This window comes from Sus scrofa, chromosome 15 (genome assembly GCF_000003025.6).
Source record: "Sus scrofa isolate TJ Tabasco breed Duroc chromosome 15, Sscrofa11.1, whole genome shotgun sequence".
NCBI classification, from domain to species: Eukaryota; Metazoa; Chordata; class Mammalia; order Artiodactyla; family Suidae; genus Sus; species Sus scrofa.
In genome coordinates this window covers 77,933,165-77,960,701 of record NC_010457.5, presented here as the reverse complement: position 1 = coordinate 77,960,701, position 27,537 = coordinate 77,933,165, and the positions used below count along the sequence as shown (strand labels likewise).

The 27,537-nt window shown below is 37.3% G+C and overlaps 1 protein-coding gene across 5 annotated transcripts in view; it reads left to right on the top strand.

Annotated features, from left to right (window-relative positions):
- SLC25A12 (solute carrier family 25 member 12) overlaps positions 1–27,537 on the top strand; it is a 125,996-nt gene that overhangs the window by 61,229 nt on the left and 37,230 nt on the right. For 3 of the 5 annotated variants that reach the window (XM_021075518.1, XM_021075522.1, XM_021075519.1), the window contains 5 exons: positions 7,686–7,825; positions 17,953–18,099; positions 20,410–20,548; positions 21,213–21,306; positions 23,478–23,562. In XM_021075518.1, coding sequence (XP_020931177.1) covers positions 7,686–7,825; positions 17,953–18,099; positions 20,410–20,548; positions 21,213–21,306; positions 23,478–23,562 — 605 coding nt within the window. Of the gene's footprint in view, positions 1–4,059; positions 4,164–7,685; positions 7,826–17,952; positions 18,100–20,409; positions 20,549–21,212; positions 21,307–23,477; positions 23,563–27,537 lie in introns of all 5 variants that reach the window. The other 2 variants (XM_021075520.1, XM_021075521.1) reach the window with 1 other exon arrangement.

Sequence of the window (27,537 nt, the reverse complement as noted above, 5' to 3'; positions counted from 1 at the left end):
CAAGAAATGGCAAAAAGACAAAAAAAAAAAAAAAAAAGAAAAAAGAAATCAATTTAAATGCTTTTGTAGGCACATAATCTAGCATATTGTGGATGTCTCAAAGCATATAAACTATTAGGAATTCTATTTGTAGCCATATGTTAGTTTTTTAAAGAGACTTACTTGCAGAAATTAGTTTGTGTTTAGTAAGAGTATCAGTTTTTCCTGTAATAGGTTTTTCAGTAAAAATAATTTAGTGTTTTCAAGGACGTAGAGCACTCCTCCCTTTTTAAAAAGTTTTTTGGATTTTTAAAAAATTGTGCTAAAGCAATGCATAGCATAAACCTTAGCATCTTAGCCATTTATAAGTGTACAGTTCAGTAAAGTATATTTACATTGTCGTGAATCAGATTTCTAAAACTTTTTCGTCTCGTAAAATTGAGTTTAAGGCCCTTTTGTAGTATGAATTGGCATCTATATGTGGTAGAAAAACTTGAAAATCAGGCTTCCCTTGAGCCATGGTGCTACATATTTATTCACTGTAATGTTTGTTATAAAACAAATATCCTCTAGTTAAACCCAAAGGAAGAAGTATCACTGCTATGGTAAGAATGTGAGAAAGTCCAAGTATTTGAAAGGACTGGTGGTTCCTTTGCCATCATCTCAGTGGGCACACAGTCTAGCTTGGCATTGATTGTTTCCTTCCTTCTGCCACTGACCCAGTTGTCTTCAGTATAAGATTTTCCCAAATAAATAGAGCTCTTTAGGTTTTTGTGTATATCTTGTCATTCTCCCTGCTTTAGAGCAGACTCTGGCCATTCTGCCTCCTAAAGAATGTTGACTTTCCTCAGAAACACCTAGATTTTATAGTTTAAAGCATAAAAATTTATTACCTCATCATTCAGCATTAAAACTGTACTACTAAGAATGCTACATTTTCTGTTTTAAGTAGGTATCACCACACATGCTCATATGTGCAGAAATGGCTTGGGAAGTAACTTGATATAACTATCTGCATTAGTGACAGTATACCTGTGCTTCTATCCTCTGTCCATTGCTTAAAAATTAGATTTCTCTTACATACATAATAAAAAAAAATTAGATTTCTCAAAACCAAATTCTAATTTATCTTGTCCCCTTTACCTTGGTATCATGATTCTTTGTCTCTCTTCCATTTGATTGTGCTTCCCAATTTCTATTTTAAGAAATAAGTCACTCAAGTCAGTTTATTCAACAGACTAACTATAGAGACTCATGCCACTGTTGATTAGTACATTAAAATGTATAGGAGGTAGCTGAGTAGTTTATACACACCTTATTATTTCATGCAAATGAAAGCTTGTAGTTATTAGATGCCAATGTTGGCATTTTCTAGATCTTTTGTTTTTCTTTCAGACAATGATTTATGATTAAAATTTCAAGAAAATGTAGATAGGAGTAAAAGCAGAACAAATCAGTTTTAGTTTTTATAGCACCTTGGGATGAACTGAAGAACCCTTCAGAATCCCTCATTCTTTTGCTCCATAATCTTAGAGATAGGAAGATTCTTATGGAGTAAGATAGAGTTGAACCCCTTTCAACATTGTCCTTGTGGTTCCTGGCCAACTGGATGGTTCTCTTGATGGTGCTCATCTGTTTCTTGGGGACCTTGGCCATTTCCCCTCCCTGCCCTCCCTCCCTATTTTGAGGGTCCATTTTTCATCAAAGCTTCTTAACTAAAATGAAAAGAATTGTAATGAAGGAAAAATTTAATTTTACGTTAAGAAAAGAAGAAAGGCATTGAAACTGTTACAAATGCTTTTTAACAAGATTTCTAAAGCCCACTCATTTCAGGCTGTATTTGCGACTACCAAATTTCAGCATAAGGAAATAATTAACTTGGAGTTTATTTTAATAGGATTTTGGATCTGTGATAAAGGTCAGTTTTCATGTTTGTACTCAAAATGAATCGTACTTATGTATTTATAGACATATGTTTTGGTAAAAGGAAATTTTAGATGTATTCTAACTCACGATCCTTTTCACCAAATGGCCTTATGTTTTCTGGTTTGGAGCTTATTTAAAGTATAGTTTTTCCTTGTGCACATCAGGAAAGAAAGGTGGGAGAGAATACTGAATGCAAGGTGTAGTGGTGTGGGGCAAAACTATTATGCCATTGGTATATCTCATGGACTATGATGATGATGATGTTATCTGTGTACTTGTATATATTGTTCTCATCTATGCTTTTGTTTTTTTAGATACGCTTTTTACACACATCAAATTGTGTACTTAAATTGTGTGCATCTTTGCGCATATATATATATACATATATTTGGTAATATTGAATAACGTTTACTTGAATGCTGGACAAGTTTTTTTCTTTTTTTAAGTAGAGATACCTCTGCTCTGAGGGAGAGGACTTACACTGAGACCTTGATAATCCATTTCAGAATGTATAAGCTCAAGAGAGGGTTCTGGAGTTTTTAAAAGAGTGAATAAAATCATTAGTTGTTTCTTCTTTGGTGTTCTTTTAATGAAACTTTTAATGCATGCTGTGGATGATTACTTAATGGCTTGAATATCTGCTACTGCCTGGTGGCATGAGCCTTATAGGGGCCATTGCATGACTGGTATGTGCTAGATATAGTGTAAACTTGCCTTGGTCTCACTATTGTCCACTAGTGTACTAGATATTGTGCTCAATAGAATTAGACTGAGGCTAGATAACCAGCTATTCTACATTGTGTTGTCAGTACTTGCCATGCATTTGTCCCAAGTTAAAAAAAAAAAAAAAGCCTATTATTTTAACAAGATTGTAATCATTCTAAAAAATATCCAATAAACACTCTTATCTATTAACAAATAAATGAATATAAAACATGTTATATATTCTGAATTTCTATTGAAAATCTCATCAGCATTGTGTTCCAAAGTGTTTGCCTCGGAAGGAAACTTTTCCAGGGGCACATCTTTATTCCTTAACTGTAGAACCCTCAAAAAGTAGGGCTTCCTTTTGATTTTGTACTGTGTTTGACCACCAATATGTATAGCAAATAAAAATGTGTTGCATTTGTGCCTCCAAAATACTTTTTTCTCTAAGGGGAATAATAGATTGGGATGTTTTAGGCATGACCACTGCTATTGTTAAAAATTCAATTGAGATGGAAGTCTTGATACAAAAAATGTCATATTCTCTCTCTCTCAGTGGAAACAAAGTTGTAGACATGGTTTAATATGGAATTCTTTCAAAATAAATACCTAGTTCAATTTCCTAAGAATTAGAGTTTCACTTTGGTGTTCAAATTAAATCAGGAAAAAAATTTGAGACTCCTTTCACATATCACAGGGAGGGTTGTATTAATTCTCAAGGCTATAGAGTAGCTTAGAGTTAGAGAGGACATGGTGTTACTACTTGGTTTTAAGCCATTTGGTGATCGATTGTTGAAGCATCTAGCTTTTATAGTAATAGATGCTCTTTAAATGTAAACTCATTTTTCCTGAGAAATGGACCTTTACATATATTTGGCAGCGGGACTACTCGGTTGACTGTACAGTAATCCCCTTTGGAGGTAGGTAAAGGGTTAATAGAAATACTTTCCCTCAGTAAAACAGAGCAGGTTACCCAGGAAACTAATAACCCACCTGGAAGGAGAACCGAGAAGTCTGGCCTGACATGCTGTGTTGGCTGGGCCTTCTACAAGTTCCTGTTGTTGATCTTTTTGTTGTTGTTGTTTGTTTTCCCTTGTTTTCTTTTTTGGTCTCTTAGTTGTTCCTCTTCTTTCCCCCCAAGTTTTCCTTCACTGAGGAACTCTTTACTTCCATAAGTCTTGCCATTGTTTTTGTTCAGTAATAATCAAGGTTATTCATTGTTCATGGTGGGAGTTCTTCTGAAAGCCTCTCTGACTTCACTTTAAGAACTGTGCAGGTGAAACTCAGCTATTGAGGACTTTTTTTTCCCCTGACAATAAAAATGTTTGGTCTCAAGCCTGTAAGTTGGAAGCAGTGGCTCCTGCTGGGCTGGAATCCTTGGAATCAGGATGTCGTTGGGCTGATGGTAGGTGGGCTGTGTCACAGGGCTGATGGCTTGTATACCTACAGGAGGAGTTCTCTGGCCACACCGTTGGTACAGCAGCTCCTTCCAGGCTCATTCATGGAACAGGCATGGTGGCAGTCTTGGAGAAGAGTGCCAGCCCCGGTCAGAGGTAATTTTGTACTGCAGAAAGGTGAACAAGAACAATAGGAAGCTCCCATAAGGACCAGGGGAGGGATGAGGGTGGATGAGATGGGGAGACACAGTATGGGCTACTGGGGAAATGATAACCTCTGTTAAGACATATTGACATAATATCTATGCTTCAATGTGTATTTCATCTAGTCCAATCATCATAAGTGACTGCTACAGCTAAACTGACTAATGTTATATGTCTGTGAACATTTTTACTTAACCATTTTCACCATTACCTGCCCTCCTGATAAATCGTTGGGCTTCTCGCCTTTAAACAATAATGACAGGCTACTTTTGCATCTGACCCCAGTTCCCCTTTCAGAGGAATTATAAACCATCTCTTTCATAAGCCCACGCTCTGCAGGAAGTGAAAAAGTGGGCTGTTGTTTTCTATATGTCAGAAAACGAATGGATTCCTATTTCCATTAGCAAGGCCACCCTAGTATAAAACACTAGATCATGATCTTGCTGCCAGTAAGATGTGACTGTCATATCCCTTTCATCCATGCCAGAACTGTGGCCACTGAAATAGCACTCCTTGGAGAACTAAAGACCCTTGTTTGCCACTGGAAAGACGGGATTCTCTCTGGGGGGAAAACTTGCTTTGTGGTTTCAGTTGGATAAATTGGGAGATTATTTGAGATTATTGGTGTTCCCTTTCATGTCATGCAGAACATGATAAAACTGAGTAAGATGAAGAACATGAGTTCTTTGGGCTTTTGCCTCACACAAGTCAAGTATAAGCTGTCTCTCCAGTTTTGGAGCTTTAAATTTTTTTTTTTTTTTTTTTTTTTTTTTGGTAAGGACATCCTGGTAAAAGTCAGTGAAAGTTATGGATTTGACTTCCAAACAATAGTTGTACTAACTATTTCAGTAAGCTTCCTGATTTAGCCTTAGGCAGCTGGTAGTGGAAATAATAACAGAAGGGAAGTGGGCTACATCAGGAGGTGCCAAGTAGGTTTGAAATTTTGTTAGTTCTAGAAACTGTAGTTGTAACCTATGCCATGGCTAAAATAAAAGTGTTTGGGAGTAGTTAATAAACCACAGCACATAATAATGGTTATAATAAAACCATATACGAAGTTGTCAATTGACCAGTGTGGGAGAAGTGGGAAGAAATGTTCAGACAAATACTCATGGAAAATAACACTTCTGTATTTGACGAAATGAATATGAGTAGTTTAAGCCATCATTTTAATTGTTTCAAAGGTACAGCGAGATCTTATTTAGAGATTGCTAGGAGATTTACAAAATAGGATTTTAGTTAAAAGTTTTTATGTTAGAGCTATTTTTCTGAGCTATTTTTTTACATATTGCAGTTTGGGTTTAGAAATATCATTTTTGTAGTAGAAAATTTTCATAGTTAATTGAATTTTCTTAAGTTTGAAAAATTTTGAATCTTTGGCTTTATTTGATAATAGTTTCACACTTGAGATTCTGATATTTTCTAGTCATACAAAGGGAATTCAACTTTATTCCACTATTGTATAATATGTACATATATATGCATTTTTTTTTTTGCTGCATCCATGGCATATGGAAGTTCCCTGGCCAGGGATCAAACCCATGCCACCACAGCAACCCAAGGTGCTGCAATAGCAATGCCAGATCTTTAACCCACTTGCCACAAAGTAACTCTGCAGTGTGTATGTTTGTTATCAAATAGTTGATTTGGGGGAGCTGTGACCTTTAAAACAAAGGTTATATGATAATTTATTCCCTTTAATAATTTATCTTAATATTCCTTAAATGTATGTTGTAATTTATCTTTAATTTCTTCATAATTCCCTTAGTTTAATGCTTTGTTAGAATTTAAAAATAAGAAATCAAATTAATTAATTTGGAAACAGAAGCAGCTAATTAATTAAGTTAGGATCCTAAAAATCTTTGCTAATCTGTCATAATAATTTTAGCTCTAAATATTTTTTCCAATCTGTGTTTTAGTTATTTTTGTAAACTTTAACATGTTTTACAACTTGTCGAAGTTTCATATAGATTTAACGGTAATATTTTTGTGTTGTTTAGGATCCCATGAATTGCTACTGAGTTAATCCTTTGCTTTTATAAACAAAAATTCATATATTTAATTTGTATTTATAGAATGTGAAAATAATTGACATGACTTGAAAACTCTGAAATACTGTTGCTACTTAGGCAAGAAATAAATACTGCGTTCTATTTGAAAGAAAAGATGAGAATCCCATCTCCCCAGTGACATCCAATGCCTTCTTCCAACTTATTGATTGCTATGACTTATTCAGAGCTGCCATATTGAGTCCAGACTGGTAGGATTTCCAGTTCAGGATTCTTATACTTCCCCTATCCCCCACCATAACAATGCTTTTACTTAAAAAAAAAAAGTGAAACCAAAGGGAATCCATTAAACCATTTACAGTATGAGGTCTAAATCTTATTCAAAGAATTTGCAGAAATTAGAGGAAACAGTATAGTTGAAGATTATAAAACATTAAGCTTGTGTTTACTAATTCTTTAGTGTAATTGATAGTAGCTATTGATGGTAGAATCCTTTCACTAATATAATTGGCTTAAATTTGAAAATAATTTTGCTCTTAAGACATCAGTAAAACAGGCTTCCTGCTTTCTTTGTTAATTTTTTTTTTTTTTTGGCATGAGCTTCTAAATTAGTCTATCCAGTCTATGCTTGTTAAAGTACCAGTCATTTGTGAATTGACTTTTATAGTTAAGTGTAGAACTGTGTAAGGAAGTGAATGACATTGTTAGTGCATGAAGACAAGCTGTCAGAGGGTTTTGGTTGTATATTACACAGTGTGACTGGTTCCTATCAAAAAGTTAGTATACTGTGTTTAGTCCTTCTTTATTTAAAAGTGAATCACTAATTTCACTTATCTTAAAATAGTTTAATAGTTGAGACTAATAATCATGGTTTTTATGGGGATTTTGAAGCTTTGTGTCAAGACCATATTTTTGACAATATCAGAAGCTTTTAATAAGGTGCTTGCTGCTGAGCTAATGATATGCTTTTGGTAGTATTTCTTATACCTATCTTCAATAGACATATTCAGGCTAGTGTGAATGTAATAATCAAGCCTCAATCAAGCCATACTTAGTATGACAAATATTGCATTATACTGTAATTTAGGTATTCATGCTTCTGATAAAGGGCTTAATTCGACTCCTTGAGGAACCGGGAAAACACTATTGATTTTATACGCAATGCAAAGTAGCAGCCATTTATAGTGCAAGATATAAATCACTTCCTAATTAAAATTAAATCAAGAGAAATTAAGAATCTCATGGCCTTATATGTAATGGTACACAATCTTAACTGTAAAATTATATTTTGTATCAATTGTGTTCCTGTGCATGGGTTTCTGAACACAAAAATTTTGCAGCTAATCTTAGAAGCAGATAATATTGACTTTTAAAATCTCTCTCAATTTCTTTCTGTAGGAACATTGCAGTGGACCAAGCTACTTATTCCAGATATAATTTATTTATTTTTGTTTTCCCTTTTAAGAAAATGTCAAAGAAATTTTTGGACAGACAATTATTCATCATCATATTCCTTTTAACTGGGACTGTGAATTTATCCGGCTACATTTTGGGCATAATCGAAAGAAGCATCTTAACTACACAGAATTCACACAGTTTCTTCAGGTGAGCTTAGTTTTTCATAACCAGTGTGAATATGTGCCATTCCTTCTCCATCTCCTTCCCTTTTAGTTTTATTACAAAAAATAGCAACCTCTGTGGCATTTCACCCCCATTTTTCATTTCCTACTCCCAGAGGCAATTTATTTAAAAATTTTTAATTGTTTCTTTCAGCGTTTTCTTTCTTTCTCTCCTTCCTTCCTTCTTTCAGGGCTGCACCTGCAGCATATGGAAGTTCCCAGGCTAGAGGTCAAATCAGATCTGTAGCTGCTAGCCTACATCACAGCAACGCCAGATCCGAGCTGCATCTGAGGCCTACACCACAGCTCACAGCAATGCCAGATCCTTAACCCACTCAGCAAGGCCAGGGATGGAACCTGAGTCCTCATGGATACTAGTTGGGTTCATTACTGCTGAGCCACCAGGGGAACTCCTCAGTGTTTACTTTCATAGCTTTAAATAATAAACATGTGCTGGCACTTCTGCTTTTTAATTTCTCACTTTTAGGTATTTTTCTAATTTAATTTGAACTCTGGGACATTAGGAGCTAGCTCTTTCATCTTTCCTTCTCTATCACGGACTTGGACATTTTCTGTCCCCACTCTCCATACAATTATGTCATGATTCTGCTTAAATCAGTAATCATATTTGAATTACCACAATTTTGCAAATACCATGCATGACTAAAGTGATTACTTTTCTTAGAGATTCTAGTGGTAATTCATTCTCAAACTTTGCCTCAGTAAAATCTCATTTTAATATGTTTTTTTTTTGTTGTGTTTTTTTGCCATTTCTTGGGCCGCTCCCGCAGCATATGGAGGTTCCCAGGCTAGGGGTCGAATTGGAGCTGTAGCTGCCAGCCTACACCACAGCCACAGCAATTGGGGATCTGAGCCACGTCTGCGACCTACACCACAGCTCACGGCAATGCCGGATCCTTAACCCACTGCACAAGGCGAGGGATTGAACCTGCAACCTCATGGTTCCTAGTCGGATTCATTAACCACTGAGCCACGACGGGAACTCCTCATTTTAATATGTTTAAAACCCAGTAGGTATTCTATCAATTTCATCCTCTAGAGCAATCCAGGAACTTTCTTTTATTAAAAAATGAGGTAAAATTCTCTTAAAATTAACCACGTGAAAGTGCACAATTTAGTAGCATCTAGTACATTTACAGTGTTGTACAGCCACCACTTTTATCTAATTCCAGAACCTTTTCATTACCCCCGAAGAAAACCATGTACTGATTTAGTAGTTACATCCCATTCTTGCTTCTCTTTAGCCCCTGACAACCACCAATTTACTTTCTGTTTCTGGATATTTCATATAAATGGAATTACACAATATGATTTTTTTGTGTCTGGCGTTTTCTTAGCGTAATGTTTTCAAGAATTATCTGTGTGTAGCATGTACTAATTATACATTCCTTTTTATGGCTGAATAATATTCCATTATATGGCTATATTTTATTTTGTCTACTCATTCGTTAGTTGCCTTTAAGCTATGAATAGTGCTGCTATAAACATTGGTGTACATGTATTTGAATACCTGTTTTCAAATCTTTTGAGTATATCCTTAAAGTGCAGGATTACTGGGTCACATGGTAATCTTATGTTTAACTTTTTGAGGAACCACCAGACTGTTTTCCGTCACCCCTATACCATTTTCTTGGAACTCTCTGGCCTGCCTCACAGTCAGATGCTGGACTTTGTACTTATTACTTAGCTGTCAGTTTGTGGTCTCCCTTCACCTTCATCCTCAGGAGTCCATTTGCCCCTGTGTTATGTGGAACCTCTCATTTGCTGAATTTCATCTCTTCCTTTATTACTTCCTCTTTTTGGTAGAATACTTCCTGCACGGGTTTCCTGAGGAAAGTAAAATATTTTTTTGTGAGACTTGATATCTGAAAACCTCTGCTCTATCATTACATTTAGTTTGGCTGGGTATAGAATTTTAATAAGAATTCGTTTTCCTCCTAAGTTGAAAATGTATCTCTTTTGTGTTCTAGCTTACAGTGTTGCTACTGAGAAGACTAGTACCATTCTAATTCTTTCTTTTTTTTTTAAAAACTTTATGGCCACACCTGTGACATATGGAAGCTCCCAGGCCAGGGATAGAATCTGAGCTACATCTGTAGCCTACACTATAGCTATGACTTATGTCATAGCTGTGGCAACACCAAATCCTTAATTCACTGCGCCTGGCCGGGGGTCAAACCAGCAATGCCGCAGAGACAAGCTGAATCATTAACTCACTGCACCATAGTAAGAATACCTGCACTACAGCAAGAACTGTGGCACAGCTGGAACTCCCCATTCTAATTTTTTATTCTGTTTTGAAGCTTTTTTTTTTTTTTTTTTTCCCACTCTGGAGGGTTTTAAGATTTTTTTTTTTTTGTCTTTTTGCTATTTCTTGGGCCGCCCCTGCAGCATATAGAGGTTCCCAGGCTAGGGGTCGAATCGGAGCTGTCGCCACCGGCCTATGCCAGAGCCACAGCAACTCGGGATCCGAGCCGCGTCTGCAACCTACACCACAGCTCACGGCAACGCCGGATCGTTAACCCACTGAGCAAGGGCAGGGACCGAACCCGCAACCTCATGGTTCCTAGTTGGATTCGTTAACCACTGCGCCACGATGGGAACTCCAAAGTCTCAGTATTTCTGAAGCTCTCCTGTTTTCATCTCATAGTTGGATGAAATGCATTTCTAAGAGTACAAGATCTTTAGCGTAACTTCCTTTATTTATCCTTTCCCTCAATTCCCCTACCCACACTTTCAGTCTGAAAGCACATTTATCTTTTATGTGTAAGAGAATTTTTCTCTCTTTAGAATATCTTTATCTTTTATATGTCCAGAACATTGTTTTTCTTCATTAGCATGATCACAGTATCTGTTGTACCCTGATGTTTTGATTATACTATACAAATGGAGAATTTGGGAGTTTTTTTCTTTCCTTTTCTTGGATGGGGGGGAAATTACACCTGCAGCATATGGAAGTCCCTGGGCCAGGGGTTGAATCTGAGCTGCAGCTGCAACCTACACCATTGCTGTGGCAATGTCAGATCCTTAACCCACTCTTCTTGGCTGGGGGACAAACCCATGTCGCCATAGTGACCTGACCCATTGCAGTCGGATTCTTAACCTACTGCGCTATAGCAGGAACTCCGTGGAGAGCATTATATGCATAATTTTTTTCCTTTATTTTCTTTTTTAATTCCCTTATTCTAACTTTTTAACTTTTTAGTTTGAAAGACTTCAAAGTATTTAAAAATGGAGAGACCAGTATAATGAGCCCCTGTGTACCCATCTCCCAGCTTCAACAATTATTAACTGTTGGCCAGTCTTTTTTTAATTTATACTCTCCACTCTGTCCCCTACAGGATCATCTGGAAGCCAGTCCCATATACTCTATAGTTTCATCTGTGATATTTCAAATATGTATCTTTAAAAGATACAAGAGCATCCTTCAACTGTTGACCTAATAGAAAATAGAAAATGTATTCTTCTAACATTACTCTTGGCATGAGGATTCTGCTTTTTCTTTAATATTAAGGTGTACATTTTCTTCAGTACTGAGTGTCATTAATAAGGCTTAATCATGCCCATGATTGCCACTGGGTATTTCTGAGAGGCTAAAACATAGGCATGGAGAAGACAAAGACATAACAAGGCACAAATAGGGAGGAAAAAAAAGGAGTTAAGAAGGGGAAAACCTATTAAGATAGGGAGTGGACCTACATCTGCTTCTGATGTTCCTCAGGAATATCCTTTCCATGGGAAACACTTTCAACCATTTTTCAAGGCAGAAATAAAGACATAAAATTCCTGCTTCATTTGAAGGAGGATATGGTTGGAGTTGAGGTGATAGAAAGGTAGAATGACTATAACGTAGAAGAAGAGAAAATTTGCAAATTGGAGATTGAGCAACATTCTCATAAATAATGAATGGTTCATAGAAGAAATCAAAAAATATTTTGAGACAAATGAAAATGGAAACACAGCATACCAAACTTATAGGATATAGAAAAAGCAGTTCTTAGAGGGAAGTTTATAGTGATAAACACCTACATTAAGAAAAAATTTTATGCAACCTACCTTTATACCTTAAGGAACTAAAAAAAGAATAAACTAAGCCCAAAGTCAGTAAAAGGAAGGAAATAACAGAGATCACAGCATAAATAAATGAAATAGAGACCAGAAAGATAATAGAAAAGATCAATGAAACCAAGAACTGTTTTTTTGTAAAGGTAAAATTGACCAACATTTAGCTAGATTAAGAATTTATTTCAAATAAAATTAGAAATGAAAGGAGACATTACAACTGGTAATGATCATAAAAAACTGCTGTAAACAGCTGTACACCAACAAATGAGATAATCTAGAAGAAATGGATGAATTCCTAGAAACATACAACCTACCAAGACAATCATGGAGAAATGGAAAATTTTAACAGACCAGTTAACTAACAAGGAGATTGAATCAATAATCAAAAACCTCTCAATAAAGCAAAGTCCAGGACCAGAGGACTTCACTCATGAACACTACTGAATATTTTAGGAAGAATACAGAAACAGACTCATGGATATAAAGAATAGACTTGGGGTTGCCAGGGGAGAAGGGATTGGGGAAGGGATGGAGTGGGAGGTTGGGGTTAGCACATGTAAGCTATTATACGTAGAGTGGGTAAACAACAAGTCCTACTGTATAACACACAGAACTACATTCAGCCTATTATAAACCATAATAGAAAAGAATGTTTAAGAAAGAATGTGTATGTGTATAATATATATGTAACTGAATCACTTTGCTGTGCAGCAGAAATTAACACAGCATTGTAAATCAACTATACATCAGTAAAGACAAAATTAGAATAATACCTTGATTTAAAAAAAAAACAATCTTACACCAGTCCTTCTAAAGCTTTTCCAAAAAAAAAAAAAAAAAAAGCAGGAAGTAGACTTCTTCCAAATTTATTGTACAAGACCAGTTTTACCCTCATACCAAAGCCAGACAGGGATACCACAAGAAAAGAAAGTTACAGGTCAATATCCGTGGTGAAGATAGATAAAGATATTCTCAACAAAATATTAGCAAGCTGAATTCAATAGAACATTAAAAGGTCATACACCATAATCAAGTGGGACTTATTCCTGTGATGCAAAGATGGTTTAGCACATGCTAATCATTAAATGTGATATGATATATTAACAAGATGAAGGATAAAAACCATGATCATCTCGCTAGATGTAGATGCGAAAAAAGCATTTGACAAAATTCTATATCCTTTTATGGTAAAAACTCTTTTAGCAGATTAGGTATAGATGGAATTATACCTAATAAAGTCTGTGGATGATAAGCCCAAAGCTAACATACTCAGCAGTGAAAAGCTGAAAGCTTTTTCACTAAGATCAGAAAACAAGACAAAGATACTCACTGTTGCCACTGTTATTCAAAAAGTAATGGAACCCCTAGCCAGAGTAATTAGACAAGAAAAAGAAAGAAAAGGCATCCAAGTTGGTAGGGAAAAATTAAAATTGCCCTTACTTGTAGAGGATGTAACATTATATGTAGAAAACCTTAAAGACCTCACACACACAAAATACTGTTAGAACTAATGAACGACTTCATTAAAATTGCAGAATACAACATCAGTATACAAAAATGAGTTGCATTTCTGTACGAATAATCTGTTGGAAAGAAATTAAGAAAACAATCATTTACAATAACATTAAAAAGAAATTTAAGGAAGTGAAAGATCTGTAACTGAAGACTGTAACACACTGAAAAGAAATTGAAGACAACATAAATGGAAAGATATTTTGTTTTCAAGACTGGAAGAATTAAAATTGTTAAAATGTCCATACTACTCAAAGTGATCTATAGATTCAACACAAGCCCTATCAAAATTCCAATGGTGTTTTTTACAGAAATAGAAAAAAACAATCCTCAAATTTATATGGACCCACGAAAGACCCTAAACAGCCAAAGTAACTTGAGAACAAAACTGAAGACATCACACTTCCTGAATTCAAAATATATTGTGAAGGTATAGTATTCAAAACTATAAACCACATAAACCACACATAGATCAGTAGGACAATAGCCAAAAATATCTGATGAGGGATTTATATCTGAAATCTACTATCATTCAACTCAGTAGCAAAACAAAACAAAACCCCCCAAATATCCCAATTGAAAAATGGGTTAGGGACCTGAATAGTCATTTTCCAAAGAAGATGTACAGATGGTCAACATGTACATGAAAAGTTGCTCAGCATTGCTAATCATCAGGGAAGAAAGCAAATCAAAACCTCAATGAAATATCACCTCATACTTTTTAGGATGTCTGTTTTTTAAAGATTTTTTTTTTAGGGCTGTACCCATGGCATGTGGAAGTTCCCTGGTTAGGGGTTGAATCAGAGCTGCACCTGCCAGCCTACACCATAGCCACAGCAACATCAGATCCAAGCTGCATCTGTTATTTGCAGTTCATGGCAACACTGGATCCTTCAGCCACTGAGTGAGACCAAGAATTGAACCCGCACCCTCATGGGTACTAGTCGGGTTCTTAACCTACTGAGCCACAGTGGGAACTCCAGGATCTGTTTTTAAAAAGACCAGAGACAAGTGCTGTCAAGTATATAGAAGAAAGGGATGCCGTTAATGTAAAAGTAAACTGGTATAGCCACTATGGAAAACAATTTGGAAATTCCTCAAGAAATTAAAAATAGAACTGCTGTGATCTGCAGTCCTGCTTCTGGGTGTACATCCAAAGGAAGCAAAATCATTATTTTAAAGAGATTTGTACTCCTATGTTTATTGAAGCATTATTGCAACAGCCAAAGTATAGAAATAACCTAAGTGTCCTTTGACAGGTGAATGGGTAAAGAAAATATGGTGTGTGTGTATATGAATATCTATATATATCCCATTGTATGTGGTGTATATGTATGTGTGTGTGTTTATTATTTCACATACACACAGTGGAACTTGTCATTTGCAACAACATGGATGAACTTGGAGGGCATTATGTGAAGTGAAATAAGCCAGACAGAGAAAGCAAATGCTCCATGGTGTCAAACGTTGAATCTTAAAAAAAAAAAAAAAGTTGGCATTCCCATCGTGGCACAGCAGAAATGAATCCGACTAGAAACCATGAGGTTGTGGATTTGATCTCTGGCCTTGCTCAGTGGGTTGAGGATCCGGTGTTGCTGTGAGCTGTGGTGTAGGTCACAGATGTGGCTCAGATCCCGCGTTGCTATGGCCGTGGCTGTGGCTGTGGCTGGCAGCTGTAGCTCTGATTCAACCTCTAGCCGAGGAACTTCCATGTGCCATGAGTGCGGCCCTATAAAGAAAAAAAAAAAGTTGAACGTGTGGTTTCCAGTGGTTGCCAGTGGCTAGGGAGTGGGAAAAATAGGCTAGAAAAAGGACTATTGTAAGATGAATAAGATCTGAAGAGCTAATGTATAACATGATGACTATGGTTGATAATACTGTATTGAATAATTGAAATTTGCCAAGATAGTAGAAGTGTTCTCATAAAGAAAAAAAAATAAAGGGGTGGGGGGAGTTCCCATTGTAGCTCAGCGGGTTACCAACTACATTAGTATCCATGTCGATGTGGGCTCGATCCCTGGCCTTACTTAGTGAGTTAAGGATCCCATGTTGCTGCAAGTTGGGGTGTAAGTTTCCGACACAGCTCAGATCCCACATTGCTGTGGCTGTGGCACAGGGTGGCAGCTGCAGCTCCGATTTAAACCCTAGCCCAGAAACTTCCATATGCTGCAGGTGTGGCCCTAAAAATAAATAAATGAATGAATGTGAAATGATGATATGTTTAGATTAACTCAGTGGTGGAATCCTTTCACAGTATATACAAATCAAATCATCATATTATACACTTTAACTATATTACAGTTTTGTCACTCATTTAAGTTGAAGTTTAAAAAAAAAAGTAGAAGGGATGGAAAAGAGAAAACTTTGTCAAATCATTCTGGTTGTTTATTCTGTACTCTTTATATTTTGTACATATTTACCAGGTGAGTTTTAGTTTCTCTACTTCTATTGGTCTTTTCAAGAAAAATCCAAATATTTAGATGTTTGATGATAGATGTTAAAATGTTTATCCTTTTTCTCAGAGTTCCCATTGTGGCTCAGTGGGTTAAAAAACAGACAGTGTTGGTGAGGATGTAGATTCGATCCCTGGCCTCTCTCAGTGGGTTAGGGAGCCAGCATTGTCTCAGGCTGCTGTGTAGGTTGCAAATGTGGCTCAATCCAGTGTTGCTGTGGCTGTGGTGTAGACCAGGGACTTCCATATGCCACAAGTGTGGCTGTAAAGAGAAAAAAAAAAACTTAGATGTTTTTCACTATGTTATTAAATATTTTTAAAGTTCAGATTATTAAAAGACCTAGTAGGTTTGATATATTTGTCTCTAGCTTATCAACCTTCTAAGAAAAGATACTTGAAAATCTTATTTTGTCTTAAATATAAAAATACAGAAAGACATATAAGACAAATGTATTGCTTAATGAATTATGAGACAAATAGCTATAAAGGCGATTTTATTTTATTTTATTTTATTTTTGTCTTTTTGCTATTTCATTGGGCCACTCCCGTGGCATATGGAGGTTCCCTGGCTAGGGGTCTAATCGAAGCTGTAGCCGATGGCCTACGCCAGAGCCACAGCAACGCGGGATCCGAGCCGTGTCTGCGACCTACACCACAGCTCACGGCAACGCCGGATCGTTAACCCACTGAGCAAGGGCAGGGACCGAACCCGCAACCTCATGGTTCCTAGTCAGATTCGTTAACCACTGCGCCACAACGGGAACTCCATAAAGGCGATTTTAATGTCTTTGAATTACTATTGAGATCTAGGAAAATGTAATTAGTAAAATGCTGAAATTTCTATCAAAAACTATTGTGTCAGAAAAGTGGACACAATTTGTAGGCTTTTGTAAATTAATGGTAATGCAAATTTCAATGTATAATTTTATCTATGAATAATATTTGTATATATTTAGAAAGGAATACTATTTCCAGAGTTGCAAATATTGTGAAAATGGCATCCAGTTGCATTGTTATGTTGTGATAACAGAGTTTGACTTTTGTCCTAGGTCTTCAGGGCAGAAATGTTCTAATTTTGACTTTTATAAAGTACTTAGGGTATTATTGGCGCATTTTATTTGTATTACCTATTATAAAGTTTTGCTGCTCAGTTAGTTTAAAAGTTCAGAGATTTTGTGTGTTGTTACTGTTTATGAATAACTGTGCCCAAAGCCACACAGAGGGATAGCTGAACATGAGTTATGCAGTTTGTTATTCCTAGGTTTCATGTTGGAATTCAAGCTTCAGTTGGTTTAATCCACATAGGCAGAAGCCTCAGATGAGGAGGGCCAACTGTAATTCAAAAAGTATTCTTGTACAACAAGAATGCTTTTAAGCAGGAGAGTTACTATTTATTTTTTGTCTTTATTTATTTATTTTTGCTTTTCAGGGCTGCAACCATGGCGTATGGAGATTCCCAGGCTAGGGGGTCTAATCAGAGCTATAGCTGCTGGCCTCTGCCACAGCCCCAACAATGCCAGATCTGAGCCACGTCTGCGACCTACACCACAGCTCACAGCAATGCCAAATCCTTAACCCACTGAGTGAAGTCAGGGATCAAACCTGCAACCTCATGGTTCCTAGTCAGATTTGTTTCCTTTGTGCCACAATGGGTACTCCTTATTTTATTTTAATTTTTTATTTTTATTTTTTGGTCTTCTTGGCTATTTAGGGCTGCACCCGCAGCATATGGAGGTTCCCAGACTAGGGGTCTAATCGGAGCTGTAGCTCTCCGGGCTACACCAGAACACCAAAACCAGAGCAACTCGGGATCTGAGCTGCGTCTGCGACCTACACCACAGCTCACGGCAACACCAGATCCTTAACCCACTGAGCAAGGCCAGGGATCAAACCTGCAACCTCATGGTTCCTAGTCAGATTCGTTAACCACTGCGCCACTATGGGAACTCCTGTTGTTCATTTTTGTAGTAAATAGGGAAAGGATGCCTACCTTCTTTTCTAAAACATACACTTGAGATGTGCTTTAATCAGTCTAATGACCTCTTTCTAACTTTTCCCTCCAGGAACTGCAGTTGGAACATGCGAGACAAGCCTTTGCACTGAAAGACAAAAACAAAAGTGGCATGATTTCTGGTCTGGATTTCAGTGACATCATGGTTACCATTCGGTCTCACATGCTTACTCCTTTCGTGGAGGAGAACTTAGTTTCAGTAAGTAAAAAGCAATCACTTCAACTTTCTATTTCCTTAAACCCTTGGAACTCTTGTCCTGGATTGCCTCCCTGCACCTATCTAACTCTCACCTGCTCTGACTTTATGCTTGATTGGTACAAGGTAAACACTTGTGTGTAAGGGAGGCGGTGGGGGTGATAGCGAGTAGCCTTTCCCCAGATCATAGCTTTTTTTTTTCAGCGCCACCATCTTGCTCTCATATATTTCCAAATTGTTTATTTCCATTTACAGAGTCCACCTAAAGAAAACAAGGGAGTTTGTAGACAAGGGTGTGCAATTACTTTTTCCAGTGGGCAGTTCTTCTCCCGGACACCTCTGCCTTTACCTTTGGCCTCTTTCCATCCCACCAGGCTCCCAAAGCCTTGCTATAAGGATGGCTCTTTCCTTTGTTGCCTGCAGGGTGCTGTTTGCTAGAGGGATCATCACTGGCCTCTACAGTGTTTTAATCATGGCTGTGGCAGAAGGTATGGAGGAAATATGTGGGCGTCAGCCTCTGTGGCTCACTCCTCTCTCTGCCCCTTCACCTGTGCATTCAGTCTGCATGGACCAGACAGTTTTTTGTTCTCTAAACTGCTAATCTCTATAAAGCAATCATCTGGACCAATAGCAAACTGATGTCATCCACTTCCTCACAAAAGAGTGGTGAAACTTTCCTCACTTATCAATTTTCTTGTTCATGTGTTACACTTAATGTATAAGTTTTTGATTGCTGCTTGTTTTAAATGGAGGGAAGCCAATGGATGCTTTTGTTTTTTCAGCTGAAGATCATTATCCCTGATTTAGACTGGGGTAGAAAGATCAACTTCTGTTCTTTTTCTTCAGTGAATTTGAACATGGAGCATGTCACTTTCTCCTACACATTTCACCTCCTTGACACTCATCTTCCACTCCCCCTACCTTCACCCCGTACCCCAGCCAAAAAATGAAAGAAGGAAGGAAAGAAACAAAGGGAGAAAGGGAGGGAGGAAGGAAAAAAAATCCTACAAAGAAGGACTCTGTGCCTTAGGGTGAGGGAACCCATTTAATCTTTTCCAGTTGGGTTAGATAGACCTGTTATTGCCTCAGTTTACCAAATGCCATTTCAATTTCTGGAGGAATGTATTAAATAATTTGAGTCTGGCTTTTGGAACACTGGTATCCAAATTTAGGCTAATAGAAATATCATATATGTTTGGGTTAACATGTGTGTGACTGATGGCAGGGGTGGGAACCTTTGCCCATTATTACCTACACTATTCTTAATAGACCTTTATGATTAAGGTTGTCACCCTCGAATTTCCATAAGTATTTCTTTTTCAGGTTGGGTTTGGTTTTGTTTTGACTGCAGCATGTAGCAGCTTGCTGTGGGCTCTCAGTTCCCAGACCACGGATTGAACCCTGGGCCACAGTGGTTAAAGCACTGCATCCTAACCACTAGACCACCAGAGAACTCCCTCTTTTGAGTTTTTAATACAGAACATTTTTAATCATCTGGGTTCCTTTGTGTCTTGGCTTAAAAATGAGGCTTTTGCAAACCATGGAGAATACTTTCCTTTGAGTTTATGTCCAAGTGTTGGACAGAGGGAGGAATTACCTCCTCACGCTGCAGAGGTAATAAAGGCCTTATTGTCCCCCATCCTTCCTCAGGCATTAGAGAATCTCTTTAGTGCTATTCCAGTAAAGACACAATATGCAGCAGATACATCATCCCTAGATTTTCTCTGCATCTTTTGCAGTTTGGGGTAGTTGTGGTGGAGATTCAGAGCCCAGAATAGATTGTTCTACATCTAAATTATAACAATGGCCTTAAAAAAGAAAAGGTTAGGAAATTTGATGCAGTGAAATAGTCTTAAAAATTAAAATTACCACTGTTTTTTGTATATGTGTTTGGAAAAAAAAAAAAAGTGACTTAACAAATGCTCCTTATATTGCACATTGAGGTTTGGATTACCCAGCACTAGCCCGAGTTCCATAGTTGAAGGTCTTGAAAATCCTGTTTAAATAGTCATTGGTTTTGATCTGTGATAATTGTATTTGTTGTTTCTGACCTTATAGGTAGATGAACCATGAAGTCCAACTTCCAGATGTTGCTTTCTTCCCTAAAACCTAAATTGCATAGACTTCCCTGAGAGCATGAAACACACTGACAGTGTTTCAGCACGATACCTTCCTTGTGTTTATGGACTGGTTGTTAATCATTTTAATAATGAAGGCTCCTCTGGATTTTCTTTGAGAAAAGTTCAGTGTCCATAAATCTGAGTTTTTTTGTTTGTGTTTGTGTTTTTAACTTTTGGTGTTGTCATTTCCTAGGCAGCTGGAGGAAGTATTTCACACCAGGTTAGCTTCTCCTACTTCAATGCATTTAACTCCTTACTGAATAACATGGAGCTTGTTCGTAAGATATATAGCACTCTAGCTGGCACAAGGAAAGATGTTGAAGTCACAAAGGGTAAGATTTAAAATATGTACATTGATTTGAACCTCAGCATTTTCACTTTTCTTTATCTAGGACATGAGGTTGATTTAAGTTTACTATTCTGAAGCAGATCTAGAAAGTATGTTACCATGTGTGTGTGCTTCACTTGGGCCATAATGGTCTCTGAAAATCCAGGTGGATTTGATGGGATGCTGAGGTCAGGAATGGAGAAGTGGCTTTGACAGTTTTGAAAAAAAACTTTAGACTGTCATACAGGTCAGTGGCTTCTTTGTATGAGGAAAGGGTTGCCACAGAAGATTGGGCAAGCCTACTCATTTTGCTGGATTGTAGTAGGGTGTTTTAGGTGACTGGACAATAGCCAATTCTTTTAGCTTGTAACTCTGGAAACCAAAGCGAATAAACAAGAGAGAGGATTCCAAAAATATTGTTTTATCTCTGAAGTTAATTTGTCTTTATCTGGTATACTGTTTCATCATCTTAACATTTTATCTTTTGCCAGCTTTCATATTTTCACAGTTATTTCTATGTAGTTGAACATAGATATTTGAAATTCAGTTTTAGACTTTCAAAATAATACTAAATTGCTTTTAGCTTTCAGATAATAGTTGGTTATGGTAGATCTTTGTTGTATGTTAAGAATCTTTCAAGATTTTAAAATATTTTCTTTTTCTTCCAGAGGAATTTGCCCAGAGTGCCATACGCTATGGACAAGTCACCCCATTAGAGATTGATATCCTGTATCAGCTTGCAGACTTATATAATGCTACAGGGTAACTATTCTAATAATTTCTTGTAATTTTTTTTTTTTTTTGACTGCGCCCACAGTATGCAGAAGTTCCCAAGCCAAGGATCAGAACCAAGCCACAGCAGTGACAGTGCTAAATCCCTAACCGCTGGGCTACCAAAGAACTCCTTCTTGTGATAATTCTCAAGACAGTTATTTTAACATGAAACAATAGTATTCTTTCAGTTTATTTATTTAAACAGCAGTTTATTAGGTATATAAGTCCTAAGAAAGAGACAAGCAGATGTGAGAAACAAGGGAGGGGAGACAGAATAAGACGGAGTATAGGTAAGAGGAGAATGGAGGGAGGGAAAGGGAGAGAGAATAAGAGGGGAACAGAGAGAGGAGGGGAAGAAAAGAGGAGGGAAGAAAGAGAGAGCGAGGTAAGAGAAAGGGAGTAAGGAGTTGAAAGGTGTGAGAGAGGCAAGTGAGGTAGGAAGAAAAATGAGAGGACGAGGGTAGGGAAGTAAGAGAGGGATGGAAATTCTGATTTAACCTGGATTCTCTGGAGGCGTAGGAATTTTTAGAGGATTTGTGGAAATGTGCCTCAATTTATAAAGTAAATTGAGGTACATGTTCAGGAATCTTTATCTTTTTGTTGTGAGCCACACAGGAAGTCCAGGAATCTTATCTTTTTGATTCAGTGTGAATGGGCATTTTACTAAACAGCATATACCATTTTGTGTTGGAGAGTGTCATTTGCCATCTGGAACATTATCATCATGGTTATCATCATAGATAAGCTCATATGTTTTATGCCTCTATTTTATAGATTGAAAAAACCCAAAACACACAGAGAGTATTTAATTTGCCAAGTCTTATACAAATCCAGGTGAAAAACCCTTGTCTTTGGGCACCCAGTGGGACCTGTGGGTTAGGGAACTTAATGATCGGTTAAGTTATCAGGGTTTTTAAGTCACTTCTAGTAATTATTTAAGTGTAGGATTTCTGAAAAAATGGGTTTTAATCCTACAGCTGAGTACTAATAGAAGTTGAGGGTAAATAGATAATTCCTTGCCTTCATGCTGCATAATGAATTGTTGAGCTGGGGATGATTTTGAATAAACCAGCAAGTCTTTGATGATTGACATGAAATATCAGGCCATGTCTCGCCCATCTAGAATTCACATTTTTTGTAAAGGTGTTGAATCTACAGCATCATAATAAATTCTTTGAAAAAATGCTTCTCAAAACTGGATCTGAAGTGACCTACTAGCTGGTTTATGGAACTTACCTATTTTAAAGTAAAATTTTTCAGAAACAGTAGTGCATTCACGTGGTTCAAAACTCAGCGAGTTTAAAAGGGCATGCCATGGAGTTCCCTCGTGGCTCAGTGGATTAAGGATCTAGCATTCAGCCTCTGGCCCAGGAACTTCCACATGCCAGTTGCATGGCCAAAAAATAAAAAATTTTTAAAAATTAAAAAAAAAGACAAAAAAAAAAAAAAAAAAGGAGTTCCCATCGTGGCGCAGTGGTTAACGAATCCGACTAGGAGCCATGAGGTTGCGGGTTCAGTCCCTGCCCTTGCTCAGTGGGTTAACGATCCGGCGTTGCTGTGAGCTGTGGTGTAGGTTGCAGACACGGCTCGGATCCCTGTTGCTGTGGCTCTGGCGTAGGCCGGCGGCTGCGGCTCCAATTCGACCCCTAGCCTGGGAACCTCCATATGCCGCAGAAGTGGCCCAAAGAAATAGCAAAAAGACAAAAAAAACAAAAAACAAAAAGAGCATACCATTAAAAAGTATCTCTTCTACCCTTATGCCTTTACTTAAAAGCAACCAGTGTATATTAGTTTTATATTTATCCTTCTCAAGAGACTTTGCACTTATGCATTAAATATGAATGCTAGGAGAATATATTTAGTATGTATGAATGCTCAATGTTTATACTTTGTTTCTAGCAAAAATTATTTCTTTAATTTTAACATCTATCTTTGAACTATTCAATTTGTGTACTCCACATTATCTCTCCAGAGTCTTTTGCTTTTTGTGTGGCAAACAGGATCTGAAGATTTTTTTTCTCACTAAAATGATCTGTGTGAATAGAAAAATACTATTTTTAAACCATAGTTCTTTTTTGCTCCCTTTTTTTTTGAAGAACGATGATCTTAGTATGAGGAGTTTTTAATGATTCTTTCTTTCCCATATTTTTTGCCTGAAGGCGCTTGACTCTGGCAGATATTGAGAGAATAGCCCCATTGGCTGAGGGGGCCTTACCTTACAACCTGGCGGAACTTCAGAGACAGGTAGGAGGAGTCTCATAAACAGAATCACCTTCAAAAATGCTGAAACAGTATATGTACACGACAGCCTCGAGCTTCTGAATCCATGAAAATTGCTTTATAGAGAAAGACTTTCCTCAAAGATTACCTTTATGGACTGTTACCCTCCACCCTCATAGAGTATTTTTATGGGGCAACTAGGTTTATGTTTGTGGTTTTTTCTTTCAGCTTATTAAGATAGGGAAATAAGACTGCAAACATACATGGGCTTGGCTTCCCTCTCCCTAGGAGGAACGGTCTTTTCCTTTCATTTGTCTCCTGACATTTAAACATTAGTGTTAAGTTTGCTTTGTATCATTAAACTGATTATTTATAGAGTTTTTAAAATACAAAACATTCCTTTAATGAAATAAATCTTTCACGAGAATGTGCCTTATAGATACAGCAACGCAGGAAAACTAATTAATGAGCCAGAGAGAAAACCTTGATTATTACATTTTTGATAATATCAGGGTTATTTAAATGTTAAGAATGTCAAAAACAGTAGCTTCTGAGTCCTGTAAAGTTAATGCAGTATTATGTCTGGTTTCAAAAATACTATCTTAATAGGAAAAGAAACCCCATGATATTAACCTTAAAGAGTGAAATGGAGCGGTTTCTTAACAGTCTTCTTTCAAACTGAAACCATATTTCTGGAGCACTTGGAGGAAATCTCTGTTGCATCGATGGTTTTGTGCAGGGCTGAGGGTTATAGGAGGGCTAGTCTTTGTCCTCCTGATTGTTTTTCTGTTCTGATAGACATGAGACCTGTGTCCCTCATCATTCTTTAGGAGTCTATGATATCCTATGAGGCTGGGAGACATAGGGAGGGCATGGGGAGAGGGGGAAAGAAGACAAGAAACAAGAAGAGAGAGGAAAAAAAGCTAAATGAGCATGCCATAGAAAGAGCCTAGGCCTCATTTTTCTTCACTGCTGCCACATCAGTGAATAGCCAGATGTGCTAATGAAAGATCAGGGTATGTAAGTGTGGTTCACTTTAGGAAGTTTCAGTAGCAAATCTCTCTTCTACTCAAGCTCTCTGATTCTGCCTCTGAAAAGAAGTAGAATTTCCAGTTTTAACTGTGCATAATAAACAAGAACTTTTGTAGTCAGGTAAGTAAATTAAAAATGGAAATATTGCTTTTATATCTGTATTTTGTGTTAATATTTTGCTTGGTGTATAATAAAGATTTCTGTAGATTAAAATATATTTGTAACCTACAGCAATGTAGCTTCTTTACTGCCGTCAAAGTTTATTTTCATTATGAGTTCTCAGATCCTTTAAAAAGAATAAATTAAGGAGTTCCCGTTGTGGCTCAGTAGAAAATGAACCTGACTAGGACCCATGAAGATGTGGGTTTGATCCCTGGCCTCGTTCAGTGGGTTAAGGATCTGGCGTTGCCATGAGCTGTGGTGTAGGTCACAGATGCGGTTTGGATCCTGCGTTGCTGTGGCTGTGGCTGTGACCAGCAGCTGCAGCTCTGATTTGACCCCTAGCCTGGGAACTTCTATGTGCCACATGTGTGGCACTGAAAAAAAGGCAAAAAAAAAAAAAAAAAAAAAAAAAAGAGATGAATTTATTCCAATTCATTGATTTATAATAAGATTTAATAAGAATATTTAAAATTTGAGATGTATTCGAATATTTACAGTTCTTAATGAATTTAATTTTATATTTTATAGTATTTGTCTATGAAAATTTTTTCTTAAAGTTTGAAAAGTTGCATTTCAGGAGTTCTTACTGTGGCACAGTGGGTTAATGATCTGGCTCATCTCTGTGGCATGGCCGGTTCAATCCCTGGCCCAACACAATGGGTTCAGGATCCCATGTTGCCCCAGCTGTGGTGTAGGTGACAGATGTGGCTGCAATTTGATTCCTGGTCTGGGAACTTCCATATGCTGAGGGTGTGGCTGAAAAAGAAAAAAGGGAAAAGAAAAATCACATTTCAAAAGAAGATGTTTTCTAGTATTACATGCCTATTAATATGATTTTCCCTGGGGGTGTCCTTAATATTCATAATTAGGGAATATCTCATTTAGCTTATTAAGAACAGTGAAATGAATTTAAAAGTCCCAAAGTCATTTCCTCCTTTCTCAGCCTTTCTGCTGCTCTTTCTTTTTGTTTTATCCATCTTTCTTGCACCTGGCAATTTTCATGGAGGCCAAAAAATGAAGGCTGTTTTTGTAATCTTTGGTGCTCTAAGTCTACAGCGCTCACATTTCTGAGTCCTGGGGAAGGTAATTTAATTCTGCTGCTATTGTAAGTTTTTTTGTTTGTTTGTTTGTCTTTTTAGGGCCACAACCACAGCATATGCAGTTTCCCAGGCTAGGGTCTAATCGAAGTTGTAGCCACTGGCCCACGCCACAGCCACAGTCACAGCCAAGCGGAATCTGAGCCGCTTCTGTGACTTACCCCACAGCCCATGGCAACGCCAGATCCTTAACCCACTGAGCAAGGCAAGGGATTGAACCCGCAACCTTATGGTTCCTGGTTGGATTCATTTCTGCTGCACCATGACGGGAATCCATGTAAATTTTCTTGAAAAGAGATTAGAAGATGATCTGCTTGCCTTCAGTGGCAGCACTGATGCTTAGCATGAATGGCCTCAAAGTTCTTGTCAGGTACTTAGAAAGGAGCAGTGATAAAAACCACTACTATCCTCTTTCCCTGGGTTTCTTATTGGCATCTAGGGTGGTGGTCAAGTGGTCTGCCTTTTCTCTAACCTGTAGGATGGGATCTGCAATCTCCAGAGAGCAGGTGGAGATCCTGGGTGTTCTTATATTGGTTCCAAAGGAGGAACCTCAGAACTTATTTTTTTTTTTTCTTCTTTCATTTATGTCAGCTACGTTGGGTAGCTGAGGGTTAGGAATAGAGAAATAAAAATGAGGGTTTTAAAATCTATTTTTTTCCTGTAAATTATTGTAAAACAAAATCCGAGAAAGTAAGACTCATGCAAGTCGTAAATAATTTTTAGAATTTCCTAGAAACTAATTAATGAAGATTATTTAAGAGCGTTTCAAATTAATATGCCTGGTTACATACATTGGAAAACCCAACTTTTCTGTCTTTGGGATCTGGTACAAGTTTCCATGGGCCTCAGTTTCTTCTTTTGTAAAATTAGTATTTTCAAATATTTCTAAGTATCATTCAAGTTCCTGCATTCTGTAAAAATGATGGAATCAATAGATTTTTTTTTCATTTTCAGAATTCTCCATGTAGCTTCCTTTTTCCTTGTAACATTAAAAGCTTTATAAGGAATACAGTCTAGGCTAGGACCCAAGTAGAATGATTAAAAAATATACCTAAGTTCCGAGTTCCCATCATGGCACCGTGGAAACAAGTCCGACTAGGAACTGTAGGTTTCCGGTTCGATCCCTGGCCTTGCTCAGTGGGTTAAGGATCCAGTGTTGCCATGAGCTGTGGTGTAGGTCGCAGATGTGGCTCAGATCTGGTGTTGCTATGACTGTGGCGTAGTCTGGCGGCTGTAGCTCCTATTAGACCCCTAGCCTGGGAACCTCCATATGCTGCAGGTGTGGCTCTAAAAAATATATATGAACATATATATATATTCTTATAGCAAAGTAATAAATTTTCTGCAGTTTTCAGCCTAGAAAAAACTTTAATTTTTACAGTTAACGTGTTTTTTTAGATTTATGAGGCATTCTAAGGCAGCCATATAGACCACTGTTTTAGTGACTCATTTTTAAAAGTTCACAAGGCCACAGAATTACAATATTGCTAGCCATAACTGTTTCCATGTTACTTCCAGAAGACATTTTTAATATCTTATAATTTTTTCCTATACTACCAAACTAGGAATACATAATCATTTACATTTTGTATGTAGAGTATTCCCCTGTAGGAATTTATCTGAAACTTAGATTTAAAAATAGGATTGATAGGAGTTCCCATCATGGCTCAGTGGAAACGAATCTGACAAGCATCCATGAGGACTCAGG